General features: G+C 36.9%; 1 protein-coding gene across 7 annotated transcripts in view; it reads left to right on the top strand.

Annotated features, from left to right (window-relative positions):
• ANKS1B (ankyrin repeat and sterile alpha motif domain containing 1B) overlaps positions 1–24026 on the top strand; it is a 411921-nt gene that overhangs the window by 246070 nt on the left and 141825 nt on the right. For all 7 annotated transcript variants that reach the window (XM_039703948.1, XM_039703945.1, XM_039703947.1 and 4 more), the window contains 2 exons: positions 2219–2317; positions 11893–12045. In XM_039703948.1, coding sequence (XP_039559882.1) covers positions 2219–2317; positions 11893–12045 — 252 coding nt within the window. The remainder of the gene's footprint in view (positions 1–2218; positions 2318–11892; positions 12046–24026) is intronic.

The following is a 24026-nucleotide window of genomic DNA, read 5'->3' as shown; positions in this document are numbered from 1 at the left end:
ATGGAAAAAACAATAGCAAAGGATTAATAAAATAATGCTTTCTCTGTGTTGCAGCAACTACATGCAAATATTTTTCCTGTGCCTGTTAGTTTAATTGAGTTTTAAACATTGTAATATTTGAAGCTGTATGCCAAGGTTACTGGCACCAGTAAACAGTGATGAGTACACCGTGATTGTGTGTAAACATCAGGCAGTAATGAAGGTGAAATCTAAAAAACTGTTAAATGAAGTGAAAGCAGTAGCTGCAAACAAAATAGATGCATTTATTAAAATGAATGGAATTGTATAGCCTTTGTTTTGGACTAGATCCTTAGTTGGCTCAGTTCCCTTAAATCCATTTATGCTAGCTATTTCCAGCCGCTGGAGAATCCAGCCCAAAATGGATGGCTTTTTTCAAGTTTTTTTCTGTAAGTTTACAGCCTCCTTTTGGTTTCTGAAAAGAGAAAGGCAGAAAGAGGAAATTATATTTTTTGTGTTTACCAGAGAGATGAAGGGCATATTACCCCCACCTAATCACTATCACTGGTTGCACAGCCCATGCTGCAGGCACTCTTATATCTACTTAAGCCAGCATCATTGCACAGCTTCTCCTGGTAGAGCAGGTGTCTGCCTGCCCTCTTCTGAATGCTGCACACAGATTGTTTCAGGGTATGATTTGCACATTTGTAGTCTTAAACCATACCACTTACTGTAAAGTATAGTTTAAAATGTAATAGCTTTGCAAAGTTCCCTCGATTCCCTTGAAAAGACATCACCTAGATTTTGCAGGGTACTCTGTGGAGTAGCACTTGGAATCCTCAGGGACATGTAAACTAGTCAGTCCATCTGAAAAGAGTGAAGATTTAGCAGCTGAACAGAGTGAAGTCTTCCATATTCCAGGATGATTTTTAAAATAAATCCATGCTTCTTTAGGACAGAGGATTTTATTTTCATATCCTTTTCATATCCTTTATTAAGCCCTGACTCAGCAAAGCATTTAAGCATGTTCTGTTATGTGCCTATTTGCTTTTCATTTTGCCACTTCTTAAGAGCTGTGCTAAGTTAGAAACAGCAAGCCAAATGGAAAGGTAGAGATGAAATTTTCATGGATTTGCTCACATAACACCTATTTAGTGATCAAATTAAATGAGTACAAGTAAGAATTCTTGCTTCTAGCCAATTAGTGTTGTGAGACTCCAACAGGGCTACGAGATCAGGACAGGTCATCAGTTTTTTCATGTTTTGTTTTCAACTGTAATAGTTACAAACTTTTTTAAACCAAAATGTATTCTTAAAAAGCTGATTTTTTTTTTCTGAAATGATAAGCTCAGAAAAGAATATAAGATTGCCAGCAATCCTGACTTGATCCTTGTCTTCAATTCCTCTTTTAAGCCACTTTCATGCCTCCAATGATTCCTTCAATAGTCACTGACAGCTCTTTAGATCATTGACCTTCAAATGCTGGACCTACCAGGTGGTGTCAGACTCCTTGAATTTAGGAATTGAATTGTCCTCTTTGTGTAACTCCTACTGCTAGCAACTCCTATGAAGAGATGCTTGAATTGTGGAGGTTTACTTCATGAACTTTTCTGGGCAATTATTTTGTGTATTATTTGAACAGATGGTCTTTTTCAGCTATTTGAATGTTTGGAACTATTTGACCTGCCCACAAGCAGGAGGATAAAATCAGTGACAAGTAAAGTTAGGATTGAACTGGTACAGTTAAATGGGGATGGGGACTGCATAGTTTGTTGATACCAGTCCCTTTCTTCATAACTGTACTATCAATGAACTAAATAATTGTATCCTCATCCACTCTCCTCATCTTATTCTGTGTTGGTTTTTTTTTTTTCAACCTGGAGAAAAATGAGCTCCATAAATAGATATATGAGGTAGGAGGTGAACTGAAAAATGGAGACTTTCTGAACAATTTAGTAGTCATGTCCTTGGTTCCAAATGAAAGAGCATTCACATCTGGTATTTGGCTTGAGTGAGAGCTACAATTTCTCCACTAGCAGTGCTGCCAGCAGTGTAGCAATAGTCCACGGGTTCAAGCACCTGCCACCATATTTTGTTATCGTGAAAATGAATGCAATCATCAGTAATTTATTATTCTTGTCAGATGCTATAAGTTAAGCAAAGTGTTGCCTTTTAAATGTGACAGAAGAGCCTGTTTCAGGGTATTGAGGGCATCTGTTAAGTTTTCAATTTTTATTCCACCTTTTTTCCCCATTTTTAGGGAAGCAACGTGATGGAGGACCAGGATCTCTTGGAAATAGGAATCCTTAACTCTGGGCACAGACAGAGAATACTCCAAGCAATCCAGCTTCTCCCCAAGGTATAGTTTCTGTTATTATGCAGGGGAACTAACCCCTGCAGTATTCACATTATTTAAAACCCTTTTTTGACTGGAGATACACATAACTCTACTGGTTTTATGGACACATTTTTTGCATATGCAAATATGGCATAAAATAATGTCAATGAATTGGACTCCCTTTGCATAGATGTAGTTGACAAAGCAAAGGAAAGTGAAATCTGTAATTTGACATGATGGCTGCTTAGAATGAATTTGAATTAATCTTGGCCTTTCAGCCTATTTATAGATTGCCATTACATATGTGTAAATAAGGCTAACCATGAATCCCAGAATGCCATTCTTAATATAGGAGCTGCCCTGGAAATACTTTGCCCCTTTCATAGGTGCTCTTAAAAGCGTTGGAGGAAATATTGTTTTCCTAATACCTACCTTTTGTGTGAGATACAGAGACTTCCTGCAGGCCGCATATTTAATTTTCTGCTATGTATAGGAATTTTGCTTCTCAGCTGCAGACAGAAAAACTTTCAGCCGTATTCCCAATCATTTTTAGTACTAGCCAATTTAAAATCTAGATTTTAAAATCGGTGATAGAATATTCTGCATACCAGAATGTATCACTGGAGGCTTCTACTACCATTCCAAACAAGAGATAGTGAACCTAGCATGAAAAATTACTACTTTAATTTGGAAAATTTTAAAAGGAGAATGAATGATGAATAGCAGACACCAGTAGGGCTCAGAAGGTCGTCACATGTGATGCTGATACTTTGTGCAAAATACTAAGGCAGAAATAAAATCAAGTGTACCGTGCAATGAGTGTTCTGGTAGAAGCATGTCAGAAGTAATCAAGGTAAATAGAGAATAATCCACTTGAAGTTTCATAATACTGGAGAATGACAAGTGTTATTAAAGGATTTCTCTGTTTAGATCATGAAGCAAACATGGTTGGAAAAGGCTTTTCGATGCATCAAGTTTTCCTGGATGGATGACTCGTAAAAGAGCACAAAGGTCTATTTTATATGGGAAAATCAGAAGTTGTGAAGCAATTTCTGTATCTGGAGGTGTTAGTCAATCCATATATACTGCAATGTGAGTCTGCACACAGAAACACCAAAGATCATTAAAAAGAATCATTTTCCATGTACCATATTAGACTAATGAGATAAATGGTACAAGAAGTAGGGTATTAAAACTAGCATTTGATGAATTAAAAAATATATTAAAGGTTTATGTATGAATTTATTAATCTTTCAGGAATACTATCATTCAAACAAAAATTTTGTAACCTTTAGCTGAGCTTGTAGCTATTGATATCTTTATACTGTTTCTCATGCTTCTTAGAGAGATCAGCTTTTATGTGGTATTGATAACATTCTTCAAAATTACTGTTAATATATCATCATGTTAGTGCTATCTGCACTCGGTGGCTGGTGTTTATAAAAACATTGCTAATATTGTCTGCTTTTGGAGAGTTTACTAATGCTGAAAGTAGATTCTGTTATAAAACTACAACTTCAGTCCTTCTAACATATGCTTGATGTGAGACAGGATCAAGATTTAGAGGTACTCTTGAAACCAGTTGAGAACAGGATGGTTATGCAGTTACTTGGATGATTTCCGAACCAAAGATAGTTCAGTTACACAGGGTGGCTTGAAGCATGTGCTGAATAATGGTGAGACAGTTTTTAGCTTCTTTCCTGTTGCGCTAAAAAGGCAGTCCCTAAGGACCACATTTTTAACCTGTCTGATGCAAGGATGTTGCACCAAATTAAATGCAGTTGCAAGCTGAAGCTGTGTATAATGTTTCTCCATGTAAATGACTCAGCAATGCAAGAGAGCTTACAGAGTAAAAACACATCATTTCCTATATAAACTGAGTTCTTTTGAAGGCAGGTTAAGATCCCAAAAATTAGGATAATGGGAAGTTTTATCTAATGTAACACACCCTTGTTGTATTCACAACAGCTTGCTAAATACATAAAACACTTTCACATCCTGCAACAAACCATTAAACATTGCTGCATATCTATTTGTGTGTTAATAAGTTCAGCTCTGTCACCCTGCATTCAAAATAGTGCATGCCATCTAAATATATTAAGACCTCGAACTGTAATTGGAGTCTCACTAATTTGAATCTCATTAGACAAAAATTCTGTTAGTTTGTTTGTTTTGAACATGTACCTCTTTTCTGTTCCTCATTTAATTTAAATCTCAATGACTCCATACATTTTTAAATTAATGATATTGCTGGTGACGTTATTTTAAGTTTTACTAATAATGTTTCCTGTCTTGAGATACTTTTTAGCTCATATTTTGAGGTGGAAGTTAAGTGCTTTAAAAAACACCTATCAAACAACACTTCCTTAAAGCCCCAGGCAGCACTGAATAAGTTAAGAGGGTAAAAATCAAGCAAGAAATCTATCATCAGTGTTTTAAAATACCTTTTTTAAAAGCTCTTTTTGTTGTTCTAATACATATTCATCTCTGCAGACTGGGAATGCAACAGGTATTTAGTAGCTGAAATTTTTCACTCATAACTGCCACCTTCCTGAAGAGTGATGAATTTCTAGATATCAAACAGCAGTATCCTGATTAGGAACCATTCTCTGGAGCTTGGAGTGGTTTTAAATAGGGAAAAATACCCACATTTTGGCCAAATATAGATTAATTGATCATTGTGGTCTCTTATGCGGGTATAAAAGGGTATGTTTACCTGGATTTCCCAAAATGTTTTCCCATTATATTCTGTATTTGAGAAGAGCATTTCATAAGAGGGAAAAATAATATGTTCACCAGTAGGTAGGTGGGGTTGAAACCTTTGACACAGAATGCTTCTTTCCAAAATACTCTTTATTTTTGTTGAATTAGAGTTTGTAGGTCTAATTCTTGTCTTGTACCAATGTAATTTAAATTACTCAAGTTTCACCTTAATATTAACTAGAGCACTTTACGGCTTATTTTAATAATATAAAGTTAAGACAGTCTGGTAGAAATGTCATTTGCAAAAGTAATTCTTGAAATGGAAGTATTTTATACATTACATCAGTCTTAAATCAAATTTCATAGCAGACTTTAATATTACATTTAAGACTTTTGTATGAAAAATTGAAATCAATACATTTTTGGAGGAGCATTTTATAAGCTTTATTGAAAGGAAATTCAGATATGTTGAGAAGAGATAACATATAAAAAGATACTGAAGCTGCAAATACCTTGAGAAAAAACATAATGAGAAAATAATTGTGTGCAGTGTATGCTTAACTGACTAAGTAGTAACAGTCACGGCATAAAATTTTAGTCACACTTAGGTTGCATAGAACCTAATTGGCCAGCTATTTCAGCATCCCAAGCCTATGTGCAAGTGACTTCTCAGTGGCTTCCTCAAAAAGACGGGTTTTTTTGAAATGACAATTGTCCTAGGTTATCTCAGAATTTATCTAAGAGGATTGGTTTTGTGTGGGATGCTCAATGTATGGCTCCTTCTCCCAGCATATAATGGGAACACATGCTCTCATTTGACAGATGGAAGAAAGATGTTAGCTGAGAGCAGCTTTCTTCTGGCTTCAGAGCTATTCTTAAAGCAGCTTGTTCCTTCCTGCAGAGAGGTCTCAGCACAAAGCAGGTTTGGGAATAGCAGTGGTGCACAGGCAGCCACCCTCTTTTCTTGGGTGCTCTGCAGAACGAGACGAGTAGGATTTGAGCAGGCTATGAGCACATCCTGTCTGTGAGTGGTGTTACAAAGCTCTGCTTCCAAAAGTGCTGGACTTATTACTCATATGTAACACTCTTGTGCAAGCACAGTGAGTCTGGCATTTAGGAAAGCAGAACGACTGTGCATGTGCTCATTAACTATGCTGTGTATGTAACAGAGAAAGATCACATCATGTGATCTTTGCTGCTGCTATATTGCTATTGGCTAAGACACCCCAGAGCTCAGCAAGATCCTTCCAGTCCTGGTGTTTAATTACCTCCCATTTAGCGCTTCCATTCCTAAGACCGTTTCCAAACTAGGAGATGCTGCAAAATGTTGATGACCCTTTCTGGCTGTGACTTCTTGTTTCTGGTCTGCTGGAAGTGAAGATGAAAAGGAGGAGTCAAAGGACATGATTTTCACTCTGCTGTTTTTCCTGCTTCTTATGCCTCTGGAAATTACTTTTATGGTTTGAAGGGAAGCCACCCACATGCTCACTGCACCACTTGCAGAACCTTTAACCACAAGGACAGAAAAAAGCAATTAGAATCCAATACAACATATGAATTTTTCAAGTCTGAAATAGAAATGGGTAGTCTGTGTTATTTAAGTGATGCAGCACAATAGGAATGAATCAGAAGAAGCAATTAGATACATGCAAGCTGTAGCTTCAGGTGTTTACTTCAGACCAACTTCAGACTGGTCCCACAGATCAAATGTCCTCTCCAGGTGTGTGCTTCAAAACTCACTGATGAAGGAAGTACCATAAATATTTTCCTTCTTATCTGAGCCTACCAGAGAGCTACTCTAGATGATACCCTGACATTTATCTGTATTATGTAGATAACAGTTGCGTGCCACTGTTGCCATACAGGACGTCTGCCTTCCTGCTTCCTTTATACTTTCTTATTTGTGATTGGCTCCACAATATCTACTGGCTGCTCTGAGAATAGTCAGCAGGCAAGGAAATATGCTACATGAGAGGAAGTGCTATCCCCTTTTTTTGGTAACCAGAATAGGATGACAACCTGAAGGAGCTGACAAACTTTTTCATGAGATCAAAGATCATAGCTTCCGCTTTGTCCACAAATTTCATCTTTAGATCTTCTTAAGATTACATTTTATGCATTGGATATGTCCAAACTGTTGCATACATTATCACTGAATGACAGCTGTTTTTCCCTTGTCCCACATATTGTATCTGATAAAGAACTGGAAGGTTTCTTCATTCTTCTGGATGTGGAACTGCTTACATTTCTCCAGGAAAAAAAAGAAGAAAAACAACCCACAAAAGCCCCCAGGTGGGCATCTCTTTTCCTTTAAATTTGGAAGACATATTCCAACTGAAAAAAGCCATAGAATGGATGGTTACTGCAATTCTAACAATCTTAGTTAGGAAACACTGAACTCATTTAGGGGTATTCTGGACCTTCCACTGAGGCAAGGTCCTGTATCAGGCACTGCTGTGAGTGAATTTGCCTGTACTGTTTTTTCTACCAAGCTCCACAAGAAGACAGAAGGCTTTTGATTAGTGGAAAGAAAAGTCTAATATTAATAGAACACAAGCTTGAATAGTTAACTTTTAAAATATGTAACAGGCTAGATGGAATAGAAACCCAAAAAGTGTATATGCAGTTCTTCCTCACCTGCTGTGTCTCTGCAGGCAGACTCTGTTTCACTCAGTGCCTTTCTACCAGCAGCACATGCAAAGTCCTCTCACGTCCTTCGTCATTTGTGCCCATCTCCTGTGAGAGCTGCCCCTCTGCCCCTGACTGCAGGCTCAGTTTCTGCCTGGGCGCTGCAGGCACCGGCTCCTTGTGGTGCCCCTGTTCCAGCCAGGCTCTCTGGGCTTCAGAAGGGTCACTTTTCTGAGCCTTTTCTTTCAACACTCCACAGGAGAAATTATCTCCTCTTTCAACAACATGACTCCAACTGACCACATTTGTGAAGTACATAATACATAACAGACAGTTGACAAAGACAGGAAACAAAAAAGAACTGGTATACAACCACCTAAAATTTCTTAGCTAGGTAGCTGATAGTTTCATATAAGTTCCCAAAAATGCTGCTTATAGCTCTTGAATGGGCCAGTAGTGTAAAAGAAAGCATTATATACTAGCTAAAAAGATCCTTCTTCCAAACTAACACAAGCATAAATTCACAGTAATCATAGTCACCATTTAAAAAACAGTAAAGTCAAGTAATCTCATCCTCATTTTACTGCACATAAAAATCTTGATTTTGATACACACACTAAGCTTCACCAGATAGTGATACTACTTATGGAGAGCATAGTGTTATTCTCTATCTGTCCATGAAGATCAGAGAAAATTGGTAACAGTCCATGCTACTGAATTTACCTTGATTTTTCTAGTGCATATGTGATTCCTTTGAAGCTCCATTTATGTTTATTTGGCCACCTTTCAGAGACAAAAAAACTCAAGTGCCTTTTATCCTAATGTAAAATGCTCTATTGACACAGCAGTGATATACTGTTTTAAAAGTCTGTTGTGCAGACAGTCTCTTGTGAGGGGTTTCTCAATCCATTAGGACACTACTTGACATTACTATTTTATTATGAGAAACAGCTCTTTCTGGTTTCTGCTTTCTATTCATTTCAAAGGAAGTGATACTGATGATATATCAATAGGACCTAAGAGAGAAATCTCATATGGTTTGTATCTTCTGCCATACTTTTTTGAATCATATTTTCTTAAACATTTCTTTTTCTCTAAATCCTTTGGGCTTCAATTCCTAGCCTTTTCCACAGTTGGCACATGAAAATCTTCTTCAGTGAAAAAGCTGACATTGGTATTGCTCTCTAAACAGCTGAATGAACTGGTAGTAGTGTCTGTGGAAGAACAATAGTGCCCCTATTTATGAGCAGTTATTGTTTGAAACACTGTCATGACTTGCAGCTCAGAGATTTTACATTGATCTGAGTCAAACAGTGTGCACCTTGGATGCTTGACACCACTGGTTCTTGTGTTGTAGCTGGTGCAAAATGATTGAAAGATGCATGGAAATACACTCAGTAGGTAGGAGGGAGTTTTTCTTTCAAGAAATATCAATCAGCAAGGAAGCCTACAAGGTTTAAATTATCTGTGAGAGGAGTCCAAGATAATAGTGCAGTATAGAAGAAAAGATAAAGAGTCATGACCTGTTAATGAAGATTGGGGTAAGATGCAATAAACTGAATCTCTGACAAAGTAAAGGGGCAGCACTTCCAGACAGATGTTTCAAAGTGGTTGTATTTAAAATCTCAATAACATTTTATATGAAAAGCAGATACTATTAATGATACGGTCACATATAGATAACCAATAGGTCTGTTAGTAAGTATTTGAAAGGAAAATATTCAGGTAACTATGAATGACAGTTAATAAAGTTAGTATTATTAAAAAACAGAAAGAGACTTTCCATACAAGAGGACAGATACTGAAATTTTATTAATTTTCATTTTAGATGCATTTTAGAAAGCCTGTTTTAGATAAGAGAGTGGTTCTCTGTTCATGACAAAACAAAATAATGCTTTTGTGCTGAAACCAATAGTAAATATTCTAGTTCTGAGATTCATTTTTGGTGATAGGAGTAACTGTCCTGCCAGGGCAGGTGGGCAAGGAGCACTGGGACAAGGTGAGTAGGGCAGGGACAGTTGCAGTGTCAGTGAGCAGCCACATCCCAGGGCAAATCGACAGGACCGATGAGGACGGGACAAGGTCACCTTGGAGAGTGTCAGTGGTTGAGGATGAACAAATGTGGGCTGGGCACAGGCATACCTACAGCATAGCTCAGGCAAGTGTCAGGACATGGACCTGAGTTTAGCCAGTGGGGTCTGGCTAAAGCCCTGGCCAGGCTTCTCACTGCTCTTCCTCACACAGATCTGATCCAAGGCTAAGCAGCTGCACTACCTGCAGCATGACCTTGAATGCTAGCAGACAAAAATCTGGGAGAGGGAAAAAGCTTGCAGAATCAGCTGCTGCCCTATAATAGACCAGAGTATTTTCATGTAGGCTATTGAGTGACCCAATAACAGTTTTGTCTATTGGCACCAAATCCAAAGAGTGAAATTGTTACATCCATTTCAGTTGTTCTCAGCCTCTTGTTTGTTGTATTGTTCGCCTGTGTTTACTTGCCTGCAGCCCTTTGCAACTCTGTTGTAGTAGAGGAATATCAATTTTAACAATTATTTTGATGGAGATCTCCAGTGGGAATTGAGAATTTAGAAACTTGCCATGTTGTGTTTATTTTTCTTAGAGGCTGATGGGTTAGCAAAAGTATGGACCAAGCAGCGTAGGTTTTTTCAAATCAGGATGCAAAAAAAAATTTGTAAATCAGAATCTATGAAATGTAAAGATCAAATAATAAGAAACACAAGAAATAATTTGCATAACGTGCCCTGTCTGTATAGGTTGAAAATTGTTTTCATGGTTCTTCAATTTTCTTTGTTAGAGAAAGGAAACAAAAATATCTTATATTTTCTGAAACTCATGTGTTCCCTGTGGGCCTGTTCCCTGTCTTCATGTCTTCTCTATACTTGATTTTTCTTCTTCCATTTATCGGGTTCTTACTTTACAAGTGTCTATTTAAGCATACCCTTTTTAAAATCAGTATGCCAGAGAGGAGTGATGCAGGCACACTGCAATGTGAAATGAGAGTTTAAGCTCAAAACATTATGTTTCTGTCACACTTCCATTGTTTCTCATAAAGTAGAAATGTATATTAATAGGCAAAATTGGGAAAGTGGCTTTTACTATTTGCAGTCACCCCTCCACAGTCAGGAGAACCTATGCAAAACCCATGATTTCTAACCCTCTAAAGCTTCTTAAAAATTTACCGGTTCAGTGTATTATCAAGTTAGCAAAAGTTACATTTCCATAGAGACACAATATGTGCAGAATACTGTTAAAAACTGAGGCTATTTCATAATTTTTTCCACCTCATTCTACTTTTATTTTTGCCATTATTGTAGACTACTTTAAAATTCATTATAACAGTTTGGTGTAACAAATTGCATAGGTAAAGTCTTTATAAGTTTTATCTTTAATGGCTTTAATGACTGTCTTGAAAGTCTTCCCTTGTGTCACTAAGAGGAAGTTGTGAAAGAGAAATTGCAGCTTTTACTTCCTGGCAGCTTAACAAAATTCAGAAAAATTAGTTGCCAGTGATATTTCTTAGTTTTTTATGAGAACAAGATTTATGACATTAGGTGGCTGTGTTTCTATATAGATGCAAGTGGTGCACTTCTGTGTATGTTATTGTGTCAATTCCATTCCAATAATATCTGAATCACTTGTCCAATCTCAGGCAACTTAACAGACAGTGAGAAATCTAAAACCTGTTAAATTCCCATGCCATGAAAAATGTGAGCAGGTGAGCATGAAAGAGACTTTTTTTAAACCTTCCCTGGGGATGGAAGAATATAGTGCAGGTTCAGCTGTTATAAAATAACTTATAGCTTGGTAGGAAAGATAAATTAGGAGTAATACAACCAAGACCATATATTTCATTTGCAGTATGATACCAAAAGAACCATTTCTCAGTCTAATTTCTTCCCCTTCTATGAAATCTGAGGTGAAAATCTGACATTTTTGGGCAGTAAGAATATTAATGTTTCTTTTACCCTTTTTCCTTCTCCCACTTATGTATTCTCTGATGTCTAGAAAGAATTGAACTCCAGCTACAGTCTCTGGTGTAAAAGGCAAGATTCCATAAGAAAAAGATGCATCGAAAACTAAGTTCTATTACTGCTTAAACACAAAATTGTTTCATGTTGTACTAACCATTAAAGACTGCTGCTCAGAGAAGAAGATAACTGACCCAAAGAAAATAACATGTAACTCCTGTTTGGAAAGATGTTTAATGGGTATCACCAGTAATTTTGCTCATCCTTGTTTTTCAGATGAAGCAGATCGGTCACGATGGTTACAACCCCTCCTCTGTAGCTGAATGGCTGGATTCCATTGAACTGGGTGACTATACCAAATCCTTTCTAATTAATGGCTATACATCGATGGACCTTGTGAAAAAAATATGGGAGATTGAATTAATTAATGTAAGTTGATTAATTTATAGCAGTAGTTCCTCCCAAATATATTATATTGTAGTTGTCCTTGTACATCAAGGAGAATGCAGAAAAGCAATTTGCACCACAAATACAGCCATTAAATGCTCTTAATGACTACACCTTTCATGCCTGTGCCTGGGTTGGCTGTACCCTTTGCTTCCATTTACTTTGCCATTGTCTTTAGCATGGTATTCAATCAGCATGATTGTGTTTGCCTTCAGGAGGCAGAATGACATTTAAAAAATATATTTTGGGAGTTTGTAGCTACAAAGCACACAGCTCCAGCTCAATTATACCTAAAATAAGGAAACCTTATAGTTAGTAAGTCATTCTAAAATAACACAGTTTTTTATTTAATTATCACTTTTGCTTGAAACTTCATTTACATGACTCAGTTTAATTAGATGTCCACATGGGGCAACCATAAACTTTAATGTGGACTGCAGTGCTGGGTAATTTGGAATGAGAGGAAATTTGTGCTGTTATAGTGAAGTTTGTAATGTTACAGTGAAGACATTGACAGTAAAGCTCTGCCAGAAGAATTTTCATGTGAGTTATGTGTCTGAAAGTGAGTTGTTTTCTCTTATAAAGCACTGAGGACTGTAGCGTTGCTGTAACTTCTGAAATTAACTGTAATGTCAGTTTATATTAACTTTTAGGGCAACCTCTACATGGAGAGAAGCCTGATATCATATGTTATTGGTTCTTCACAGATAAAAGGCTCTGCTCTTCCTTCAGGTATAGGAGATGCTGCATCTCTGCCTCTGATTATTGCTGGAGTCCCAGAGCAGTCCAAGGGCTACCAGTAACCACAGTCAATCAAGCATAAAATAAAGCAGCTGGTGTAGCTGTATGCTAGGAAGCAGTTCCCACTGTGTCCCAGGCTGGAGAAATAAAGAACATAACTATGGTGTAAAGCCTGTTGCAGCACAGTAACTTCTGCAAGCCAGCATCTAAACAAAAGAAAGAAAAACATAAAAGGAGTTATTTCATCTTAGTTGGAAGACAAAATCATTGAACATTAGAATTTCTTTTCTTGCTGCCACGGTTGATGTTAACTAGCAGAAAAATGTAGTGTAAGGGCCAAACTCTGCCTTGTGTGTTTTGTCTCATTTAATGTGTCTTGCAGGTACATAATTGGAAGTCAGGATATGGTTGATGCATTACGGATGTCGGCTGCTAAGCTAGTCATAACTGGGATTCTTTTTTCTCTAAATTGCTGGAATTTTAATAAGAACTGGGGACCCTTTGTCTCAGAAGCTAATATAGGTCATCAATCAGCACTGAGTTGAAAAAAGTAGAAGATTCTGCTCTTACTGTTTTCTGTAATTTTGCATCCCGTTTTGCCACAATCAATTTGCAAACAAATTACCCTTTAGCTCCCCCAAGTGGATCATTAAAACGTCATTAAAGGTTTGTGGTTTGATTCCAAACATGCTTAAACTGATGAAAAGGGGAGTACCTGCACTGAAGTTAACAGGAATACACTTCTGTAAAACTTATATAAACCAATCCCTTATATCCCTCTAACTTTAAAGCTTAACATTATGTTCAATTTGGAGGTCTGTGCTTCTTGGGAAAACACCCATTTTACCATGAGTTGCAAGCAACTGTTTAATAGTTGTATAAGTACTTCTATAGATATAGGAATCTATAAAGAGAAATATTTTTCCACCTGATAGGTTTGAATTATATTGTTCAAGAGCAGAGTTAATAAAAGTTTTGCCTTATAAGAATTACTGGTTCAGTCCTGCCATATTTGATTCCACCCAATCAGTAGGAGCTCAGTGTAATGATATTATGTTCACTGAGAAAATCTATAGCTTAGAAAGGTATTTACTATTACTGGGTTTTTTCATTTGAAGGGAATCTTTTAGAAATGGACAAGAAATTGGTTTGAAGCTTTGTGCAGTCTGTCAGAATGAGATACTTAGCTCTAACCAGCAGGCCTGCTGTCTGAAATTGATTTCAAAGGTCTCACTTCTTCAGTTGATGGCAAAGAAAAGCTTATTGCAGAAAGTTTTTCATAAAAGAATGCATAAAGGTCAAAGCCACTAACTCAGGAACAGGACTCTTCTCTTGAGTAGGTCAAAATACAGCCACTTGGAAAACAAGAAAAAGAAACAGACTCAGAATCCTAAAAAGAATTCAGAATACCCTTGATTTGGAGTCTCTGGATGCTTAAGTTGTAGATAAAACAAGAAATTTAAATTAAAGTTATGCCTAATATGCAATAAAAATATATCAAGGGCTACAGAAATGGTAACTTCTTCATTTCAGCTTTTTCAACAGTTTCAGCCACTGAATTTGACATGAAAGCCATACCTAACTTGCTTCAAGGAATCCCTTTGTTCATATTTGGTGCTTCTTTCCATTTAGCTATTGGGAAATCAACCACGGGTCCTGGAGGGGTAGAAACAGGTTTGGTGCTATAGATAATATCTATAATATTTTCTGTTTGGATCCCTCACTACAAGAAGGAGGTTGAGGCACTGGAGCATATCCCAAAAGGGCATATCCCAAAGTCGGTGAAGGATCTGGAGCACACATCCTGTGAAGGGCGGCTGAGGGAGCTGGGGTTGCTCAGCCTGGAGGAAAGGAGGCTCAGGGGAGACCTTTTCACTCTACACCTACCTGAAAGAAGGCTGTAGCAAGGTGGAGGTCAGTCTCGTCTCCCAAGTGACAAACAATAGGATAAGAGGAGATGGCCTCAAGGCTCATATTGAATATTAGGAAAAAATGTTTCACTGAAAAGAAAGAGTTGTCAAGCACTGGCACAGGCTGCCCAGGGGAGTCACCAGGGTTGAGTCACCAGCCCTGGGGATATTTCAAAGACATGTAGGTGTGGCACTTAGAGATATGGTTTAGTGGGACCTGACAGCATTAGTTTTATAGTGGAACTCAATTAACTTCAAGGTCTTTCCCAACTTAAATGATTCTGTGATTAAAGTTATCCTTCATGATTTATCCTTTATTCCCATAGGACACTGAAATGATCAGAACTTTGAGTCTTCTTGTCTTCCTGAAAAGAACAGTTCTTACTTTATTTCCAACACATTTTATTATTCTTGTAAATTATCATCTAGGTAAGCACATTTAAAACCACTGTGAGGAGAGCACCAAGTATGAGAATGTCCTGAGTCACTGGTGGGAAAGGGCATCTTCCCTCAGCTTTTCTGGTTCCCCAGCCAGCTCTCAGGCATGAAAAACAAATTTAATATTCATCTTCCTAAAATTTATTTCAAAATATTCTGGCAAGGTAATGTCATCTCTGACTTACACGCTAGTTTCTTTCAAACTTTTATGTGTACATAGAGCATGTTATTCTTCGAATGCAATCAAGCAGCAATTTCTAAAAGCATTTGAATCAGAAGAATAATTATAAAAGTTACTCACTTGTGTTTCTTGTAAGCTCCCACCAGCATTCTCAGTCCTACTTCAACAAGTCAGACTTTGAAATTTAGATTTTTTTTCACTAACTAATTTTTCATTTAGATAATTTAGAATTTTCCCAGAACCATTTCCTTCTGTGATGGGCTTTCTGGGAAGCATTGTTCTAATTTTCTTATCCTGGGATTGTAAGTATTCACAATGCCTTCTCCTAGATTAGGCTTTCCCAACACTTCTGCTTTTGTCTCCCAGGTTTCTTGGCTCATTAGGGAGATCAGATTCTGTATCCTGATTCAAATATAATTTATTCAATGCTGTAGCCATGAGGAACTTTTCTGAAATACATATCATCTGCTGAAAAAAGGTCCAGCATGTTCTATAATCCCCTAACCCTCCTGTGCACCTGTGCTTTGAAGTATAAATGCTTTTCTATATGACTAATCATATTATCCTTGTCTGTTATTCTGGATTACTTATGTAACCCTCCCCCTGTGGGACTTTCTCTCTTCAGGGAACTTTTACCATAGAGATTCTTCAGGCGAGATACAAACACCTTAAAAGCACAAAGCAGATTATTTGTCGTGTAACACACAATACTTTGTAGGACTAATGAACTAGGCATTAAATCAACCCCCACCAAATGAGTCACTCAGTATAATGGGCAAGTAGTCATCACTCAGGTAAGGGGAGAGCTGGCCTCTGGGGCTCACTGGAACAGCCTGATCTGTGGTAGTGCTGAGGTGCTCTCTTCTGATTTCACTTTCTTTTTTCTCATTAGGATTTTATGTCCCTTCATGTGAGTGTTGTTCCTTGAATCCTTGAGGTGCCAGTTTTCCCTGTCTCAACAATCTTATGTCTGCAACTTTACCTTTCTTATCTCAAGTGCTTCCAGCCTGTGCACCCTCTCACAGCTCCCTCTCACGCCCTAGCAATTTTCTTAGAAGGAAACTGAGAACAGTTGCACAGCTGCGCTGTACTGAAAGTAGGTCTGGAATGACAGATAGTTCAACTCCTGGGAGGAGGGTTACATGGAAGTGGCCTGGTTTACATTTCTTCTCAATTAGTTCATCTTGCACTCTGAGCTTCTTTTCTCATACATACTTCTTTCACATGGATGATTCAGTCTTTTTCTTCTGTAAAATTAATCTTTATACTATGGTTCAATTACTGTCCAGATTTTGAACTTTTTGGGAAATGTCCTTGAAAATCTCTCCCAAATTGCACTCCTGGTTTCTCTTAGGATATGATGGCTGCTGTTCAGGATCAGAGCAAAAAATATCAGAGAGAGAAATTAGTCACCAATGGACTGTCTTCCATTAGTTTATAGCTAAATACTTTGGACCTTTCACAAGATCACTGATGAGTGATCCCACAATTTAATTGAATTATCTACTGTGTGGAAAAGTGACTCTTTAGTTTTATTTAAAGTAGGTACATGATTATTGAAGCCCATGATATTTTTACTGTAGGAATGAAAGGGCCTAACAGCAGCCATAGTGAAGCAGGTGAGTAGGTCTATGTAACCCACTGTGGTGTCTATAAAAATCACTATAAACAGAAGACTAGGGAAGACTACATAGCAAGTATATTATGAGCAAGCATATTATGAATTATTTGCATAGCATTCTTAAAATAACAGTTTTGAGTTCAAGGACTTCTGAAATTGGGCCCAACTGGTCCTTGACTTTTTACCTTGAATAAGTTCCTATCGTCATCAGATTTTGTGATCTTACTGCTAGTCTTCTTGCCTATAGAATGAATAAATATATTGAGCTGCTGAGGTTTATTCACAGATCTCTTGAGGAATTCACTAGAAACCTTCTTCCACCTTGAAAAGTGTGATTTCTCCTGCAGTTTCCTAGTTTCAACATCTCCTAGTTTCAACACATTTCTCCGTGAAAGAACCTCTTCTTCTGGCTTAATGTCGAATTCACTAGAAACCTTCTTCCACCTTGAAAAGTGTGATTTTTCCTGCAGTTTCCTAGTTTCAACATCTATTTCTCCATGAAAGAACCTCTTCTTCTGGCTTCATGTCATGACTGCTGTTTTGTGGCCTTTGGGGTATTTTTTGTAAAAGGGTTTTAAGAGTGGCTTCATCAAAAGGTTTTAGAAGTTCAGGCAAACAAGCAGATCGAGAAAATTGTTAACCTTCACTGTGTGATTCTGACTGCTTCAAGGATAACCAGTAGGTTCCTGATATGAGGCATCCTTACATGCAGTCACTTCAACTCTTCTTGGTCTTTATGCATGTGTGAATTACTAGTATGCATTTTTTAATTCCCAGTATTTCACCTGGGATAGGTGTAGGGGCCAGTATTACCATGGATCTTCCATGAAACTATTCTCAAAAAACCTGACATCAGTTTTCTCACTTTCCAGTCCTCAGATAACAAGTTTTTAAGGGAAAAGTTACACATTGTTGCTAGTAGCACATCAAATTCATCTTTGAATTCCTTCTCTATTTATCTTTTCTGTGTTATGGTTCATTTTACACACTTCTATAATTTGTCCTGTCAATGGTCTCATTTGCAAACCAAAGAGTCTTACATCATTTAGTAATTTCAGACATCCAGAAATCCTTCTTCTGTATCTTTCTGGTCCTTCTCTTTGCAGCTCCGCTGCAGTCACAGAGTGGCAGTGATACATGTCTAATTTCAAAGTCAATTTCTTTATGCATTTCTAGCTTGAGCCTGTAGATCTAAGTTATGGAAGCCATTGTGTTGAACTTAGTGCTCAGAGCTCTCATGAGGCCTTAGCTGACTAATACACCTACAATATCTATGCCATATAGTCTGTGCTTAAAGAACTTAATCATACTGCACTTACTGCATTCAGATACCTTGATCAGGTTAATGTCTCACTTAGCAGCCTCTTCATCTACTCCAGCAAAGCAGATAGTAGCTCCACAGTTTGGGTAGTACACACCAAATGGATGGATTTTGTACAGGGCACACTTGACAATTTCCCATGCTATCTCGCATGAAAAGATTTCTTTTTCTTGGGAGGGCTGTCCTTCATATTGTGTTCGAAAAATTACTCTGTGACTCTTCTACTTTTGTTGTTACTTAATTTCCTGAGTGTGCCACTCTGCAGAGACAGTTCTGGGAGAGGAACAAAATGTACTCTGAGACATCCCAACTCCAGAATTACAATTCCTGTTCCTTCTCCTCTGCTTCAGAGCCTTCTGCTAGATTTCATATCACTGAAAAAATTGTTTAGAGCCACAGTCCTTTTCTGATCTCCCAGAGATACTGCTGATTGATAAAGATATCCATAGCTCTTCCTGCAGCTGCTTTCTAAATGGCACCAACGATTTTGTTGGTCAGAAAAGCTTTCAAGACCATGAAGCTGCACTAGCAATATGCTGTGGCATCTTAAGTTATTAGGTATTTTGTTATTAAAAATATTTTCTAGAGTTGCAGAGTGTAGAGAGTTGTCAGTAAGACTTTTTCTTTGTTCACTCTTTACAAACATTTGGAACCATTTTACTAGGGTACTTGATTAAGCTCTTGGCGTTAATTTGTGTGAGCCAATACTTCTTTAGACGCAATGGTATTGATGTACCGGTGCAAAACCAGGTGTCTTCTGTTTCAAAGTTGCTAGGTAGCATAAAATTCTTGAGAATGTCTGACATCCCGAAAAAACAAAGGAACTCTTTTACTAAGGAACAGATATTTCTAGCCTTTGAAATTTTAATGTGAATCTTTAAAATTCTCTGCCAGGCAGACTGAACTTTGGGTCTTCTCACTCAGTAGTAGAGTAGTAACCTATGTATAAGATGCATGAATACATTCAGGAAAACCTTTTCTACTACATTTATGGTGGGTTTTTTATTAAATAACTACAATTTTGAAATGGCTAATGGACAATCTTGGTTTGTTTGAGGAAATATGAAGGAAATATCCATTCAAATTCTTTGGCTTAATTTTCAAAGCTATCCTAATTATATTAATTAGGATAATTAATATAATTAATTATATAGGACCAAATATTAAGCATTGTTTTGACAACAGAAGAGTTGTTGGTGTTTTTCATATCAAAAAGATGAGTATGGAACTGAACAGCTTTCATCATGATGTATTACTTCTTCATGAGGTAAGATGTAGATGGATTTGTTCAGTTGCTCCTGCATTAGTAGGACAATGCCATAAATTGGATTACCTTCATATCTGCTAACCACTATGGTTGCAAATACAAAGGATAACACTCTAAATTACTCTATTTACCTTTGACACTGGATCAGTAGGTCCATTAAATGTACCGAAAAAGCCATGCAATATTATACAAATAGCATTTTTTTCTGTATACTGGAGTTATGTAGATTTCCTTCATCCAGGGCACCCACAGAGGTCTCAAAGTAGTTTTAATAATGCATATCTGTTTCTTTTGCAGTAATTAAATATGTACCAATTACAATCATGTACTAAATTTGTTCCTTTGGATCTTGCATTTGAAAATTATTTTTTCTGCAGTCAGACTCTTTCTGTTTTGAATGCTGATAATATCTCCATCATTCAGTTCCTAAATTACTGTGGATGTTACTTATAATTTAGAAACTGTTGTTATGTTATATTATTGCAGTGGCTGTCTCTAGAAATCTCATTGGAAGTGCTGTATCCTCAACAAATCCATGTGCCAGTATTTTAACATCGTAACATGTTTAACTCTTCCATACAGTTTCTGCATGTAATGTTTTGTATAGGTGGTGATCTTAGAGCCTGGGAGTGATTTGATGTGCAAGCTTCCATCTGTTCCTCACGCTAAAGAAAATACTTTTCAAATACATCATTCTCTTTCCTCTATACTGTTACTTGCAAAAGAGCTTGAGATGACATAAAGCATGGCAATTCCTTTAAACATCTTGTGTTTATCTCTTCCCACTCCCACTCCGGATCATGGCAGTGCTTAGACTTGAGAGCAGTAGGGAGAGGGAGGGAGGGAGGGAGGGAGGGGAAGGAAGGAAGGAAGGAAGGAAGGAAGGAAGGAAGGAAGGAAGGAGCTGCTGCACTGTGAACAATGTCATGATATTTATTCTTTTGGTAGCATAATGATTCCTTTCTAATCCACCTGATGTCATTTTGTACACAGGTTATTTAAATAGAAGACATTATATAAATACTTTGAAGTAATTTTCCTGATTCTGTTATTTCCTTACCTTATGGCAATAACAAAAAAAAATACTGTTTGGTGATTTAAAAGTGAGATTAAAACCACCATGTTTGATTTGTAAATCTAGCCATTGAAATTTGCAGATAGCAATTGCTTTTCCCTCCTTTCTGAGGCAAACATTTGCTTTAGAATTTTTTTAATCAGAACTTCCCCCCTCCTCTTTTTCTCTTTTATTTCGTTCCTTCTCTTCCCCCACACTCTCTTCAAAACAAATTATAATCAGGTAGTGATTGGCAGTCATTTTTAGCACTAATAATCAAAGCTGAGCAATTTTAGCACCTATTGTGTTCCATCTACAGGATCATTTTCTTGTCCTGTAACACACAAGGTAGCACAAATGGTTGATTTATTAAAAAAATTATCTTGCATTATAAAGCAACCCGCTCTACCTATTGCCAGAGAGAGTACTGTCTCTGAAGTGTCCTGACAAAATCTCTCTCCATTCGGGGAACAAATAAATTGCTTTATCATTTGATTTTCTGTCTAAAATCTTGGTGTTCTATCAGAAGGTTCATATTTCAAGTTTCAGAATGTGATCTCCTTTCCAGGGAGTACAATAGACTACTTATTTCCTTTAAAACCCCTGGAAAATAACCTCTTCTGCCAGCCCACAAGTTCTCTACAAAAACAGATAAAATATAGTCACTAAATATTTTGTTGTCCTAGGCAACAACTTGTTCTGCCTTCAGCAGCTTAGAAGAGACCCGAATAAAGAATTATATTTTACCAGCCTAACCTTTTAAGTGCTGATGAGCCAGCAAGGAAATTGGATTTCCATTTTAAAATAATACCCTTTTTCAGATCAAGCTGATATTCATTTAGAAATTTTATACATAGCCTATTTTGAATTTGACCTCTGAAATATGCGGGCTTAGGATAGCATCCTTCATTACAACAAGAATTGTTGATTGTAGTAAAAGATAGGTGCTGTAAACAATTTCATTATGGGTATTTCATTTTGTAGACAATATTTGTGATACTTGAGCTGAAATAAATTGTTTGTTTCAAATACTTGCATTTTCTGCCCACAAAACCTACCTCTCATAGTTTTAGCTTAAGGCATTTTGAAACAGATTGTGTTGATTGAAGGTCAGTACAAAATACTTGAAGGTGATGATACATGAAAGCAAACAAGAATATAATTGTGTTAATGTTGCAAAATAATAGTTCTGAAGCAATTTGCAGTGATAAAAATCATAAATAAATATCCCCTTTTTCAAAGAAATAAAGCTGCAGAATTTATTACATAATTTTTTTAAGGACTGCAGTACTATTTTGGTGCTTTTCAAAGAATACTGTGTTCAGTAGTGTGCAAAGGAGAAATAATTCTTCTTTTAAATTTTCTTAAATCTAATTTTATTCTGCTTCTGAATTGCCCTATAGGATATTGTGAGGGGTTGATATTTCCAGTTAAAATTCCCAAGTGTATCAGATCTTGGCTAGCATGATTTGTCTTCTGTTTGCAACTGATTTCAATAGCTGAAGGTAGAGAGGACTGAATGGCAGTCATTTTAACTATAAAGATGTTGAAGATCAGAAATACTTTAGAAATATTTCCCTCTATAACAGATTTTTTAAACATTCTCAGGTGTGAGATCCAATGCAGTGTTGTGCCATACAGACCAATCAGTGTGATTAATGTACCAGAATTAGGACAGCAGCCTTACCCTGGGTCTTTTGCTTGATCCTCCTGTCTCATATTGTTCAGAGCTTCTTTGGATATCTCTGCAGTCCACTGCATTTTTATCACACAGATACAGCCCTGGATTTCAAAAAAGACTGGAAAGTATTATACCAAGATTATTAATAGAAGTAAGGTAAAATTTTTTCAAAACAATAAAGTTGAGGGGAGAGGAAGTATTTACTCAACTGTAAAAGCTTCTGTTGCAGCCTACAGCCAACAGGGCTTCAGTCCTTAAAGTAATCTTCAAGGATTTTTGTCTTTCACTGTTTTTATCTTTCAAAGGAATAAGGTTTCAGTCACTTTCCATAAAGGATAATGCACAATTCTAATAGCTGTTGGTGCCAAGAGACCTGTCATACTCAGTCTATATTATTTCAAAATTAAATATAATTTTCTCCAGTTGTAAATTTTCTATAGATGTAAATAACACACTGGCAGCCCAAATGTTTACATCCTTGAAATAGTTATTGGCAGGTACTTGTGATCCCTTTCATAATGATCAAGACCTTGCAAGGTTATGTACATTTAACTCCTGATTTAGATTCCTGCCTCAGATTGTACTTTCTTACTCATTGTTTATTTTAAAGATTGCTTTTCTTACCACGTAGAGATCTTGAAAATGCTGTATTCATCCAAAAGCAGTATGTGTATGGATTTTAATGCATTTCAAAAATATGAAAAATAATTTGGTAAAATGCAGTTAAACTTGGGTTTCTTGTGCAATGATATTCCAAATGTTATTCAGATAATGAATTACAGCATAGCTGTTGCAAGTCTGTGAGTCTGTTAACAGGAAATTAGAAAGCTTTCTAGTTTTCTGGGGTTCAAAACAGAAAATCTGTTTCAAAATCAATTAGAATGCTTTATCAGTGCTTTTTTAATCTGTGAACTAAATGCTTGATTCAGATGCACTAATGACAACAGCTACTGGAAAAAATATAGTTAGGCCTTGGTTATTCTTTTCTTCACGTATTAAAAGCTGGATCAGAATCTGTCTGAGCTAGTCAGGTTGTATGAACACATTCATCAGTTAAGAAAGGACATATGTGAGTTTTCCAAATGGCATTTTTATCACTCTTGAGGCATCAGCCAAGCACCTGGCCATCCTGATTTTCTCAGGGTCTGGACTTCATGCTGCCCTTTAATGTAATACATTCAATAATAATTCTGTTCAGTGCTTGCAGCTGAGCTGCTAATGGCTGTCTTTCAGTCTCAATCATCTAAGGATTTTTTCCTGTTCTACATGCATGATCTACTTGAAAACAGAAAAGACAGTCATAATGACTTTCTATAAAATACTTTCCCCTCCAGTAAGCCACAAAGAAATACATATGCACTCATGTGCACACATAAAGCACAAGAAGAAGAATTATGCAGAGCTAAGTATTTAAAACATTTGTGTTCCCACACACAATATGGTTCTACTGTGTTTTCAGTGAGCATAACCAAATGCAAGGTATTTTGTGCTTCCTGCTTTATAAGTTAGATTTATGTAAGATTTATATAAGCAACAGATAAGCATCAAAGCCATAGCTGAGGAGGATGGATGGCAAAACACCAGGCTAGTTCATAAATTTACATTATTAAAGAGAAGTGATAGATCTATGCTGCTTCTTTAGTTGAAGCTGAGCAACAATTTGCAAGCAGAAATAATTCTTCTCACCTGCTTTTGATAACAAAGTATACAGCAGCACTAGTACATGACATCCACCAAGAAAAAAAGTCA

Source organism: Passer montanus, unplaced genomic scaffold (assembly GCF_014805655.1).
Source record: "Passer montanus isolate IOZ18808 unplaced genomic scaffold, ASM1480565v1 scaffold17, whole genome shotgun sequence".
In the NCBI taxonomy this organism is placed as follows: Eukaryota; Metazoa; Chordata; class Aves; order Passeriformes; family Passeridae; genus Passer; species Passer montanus.
This window is presented reverse-complemented; position numbering and strand designations above follow the sequence as displayed.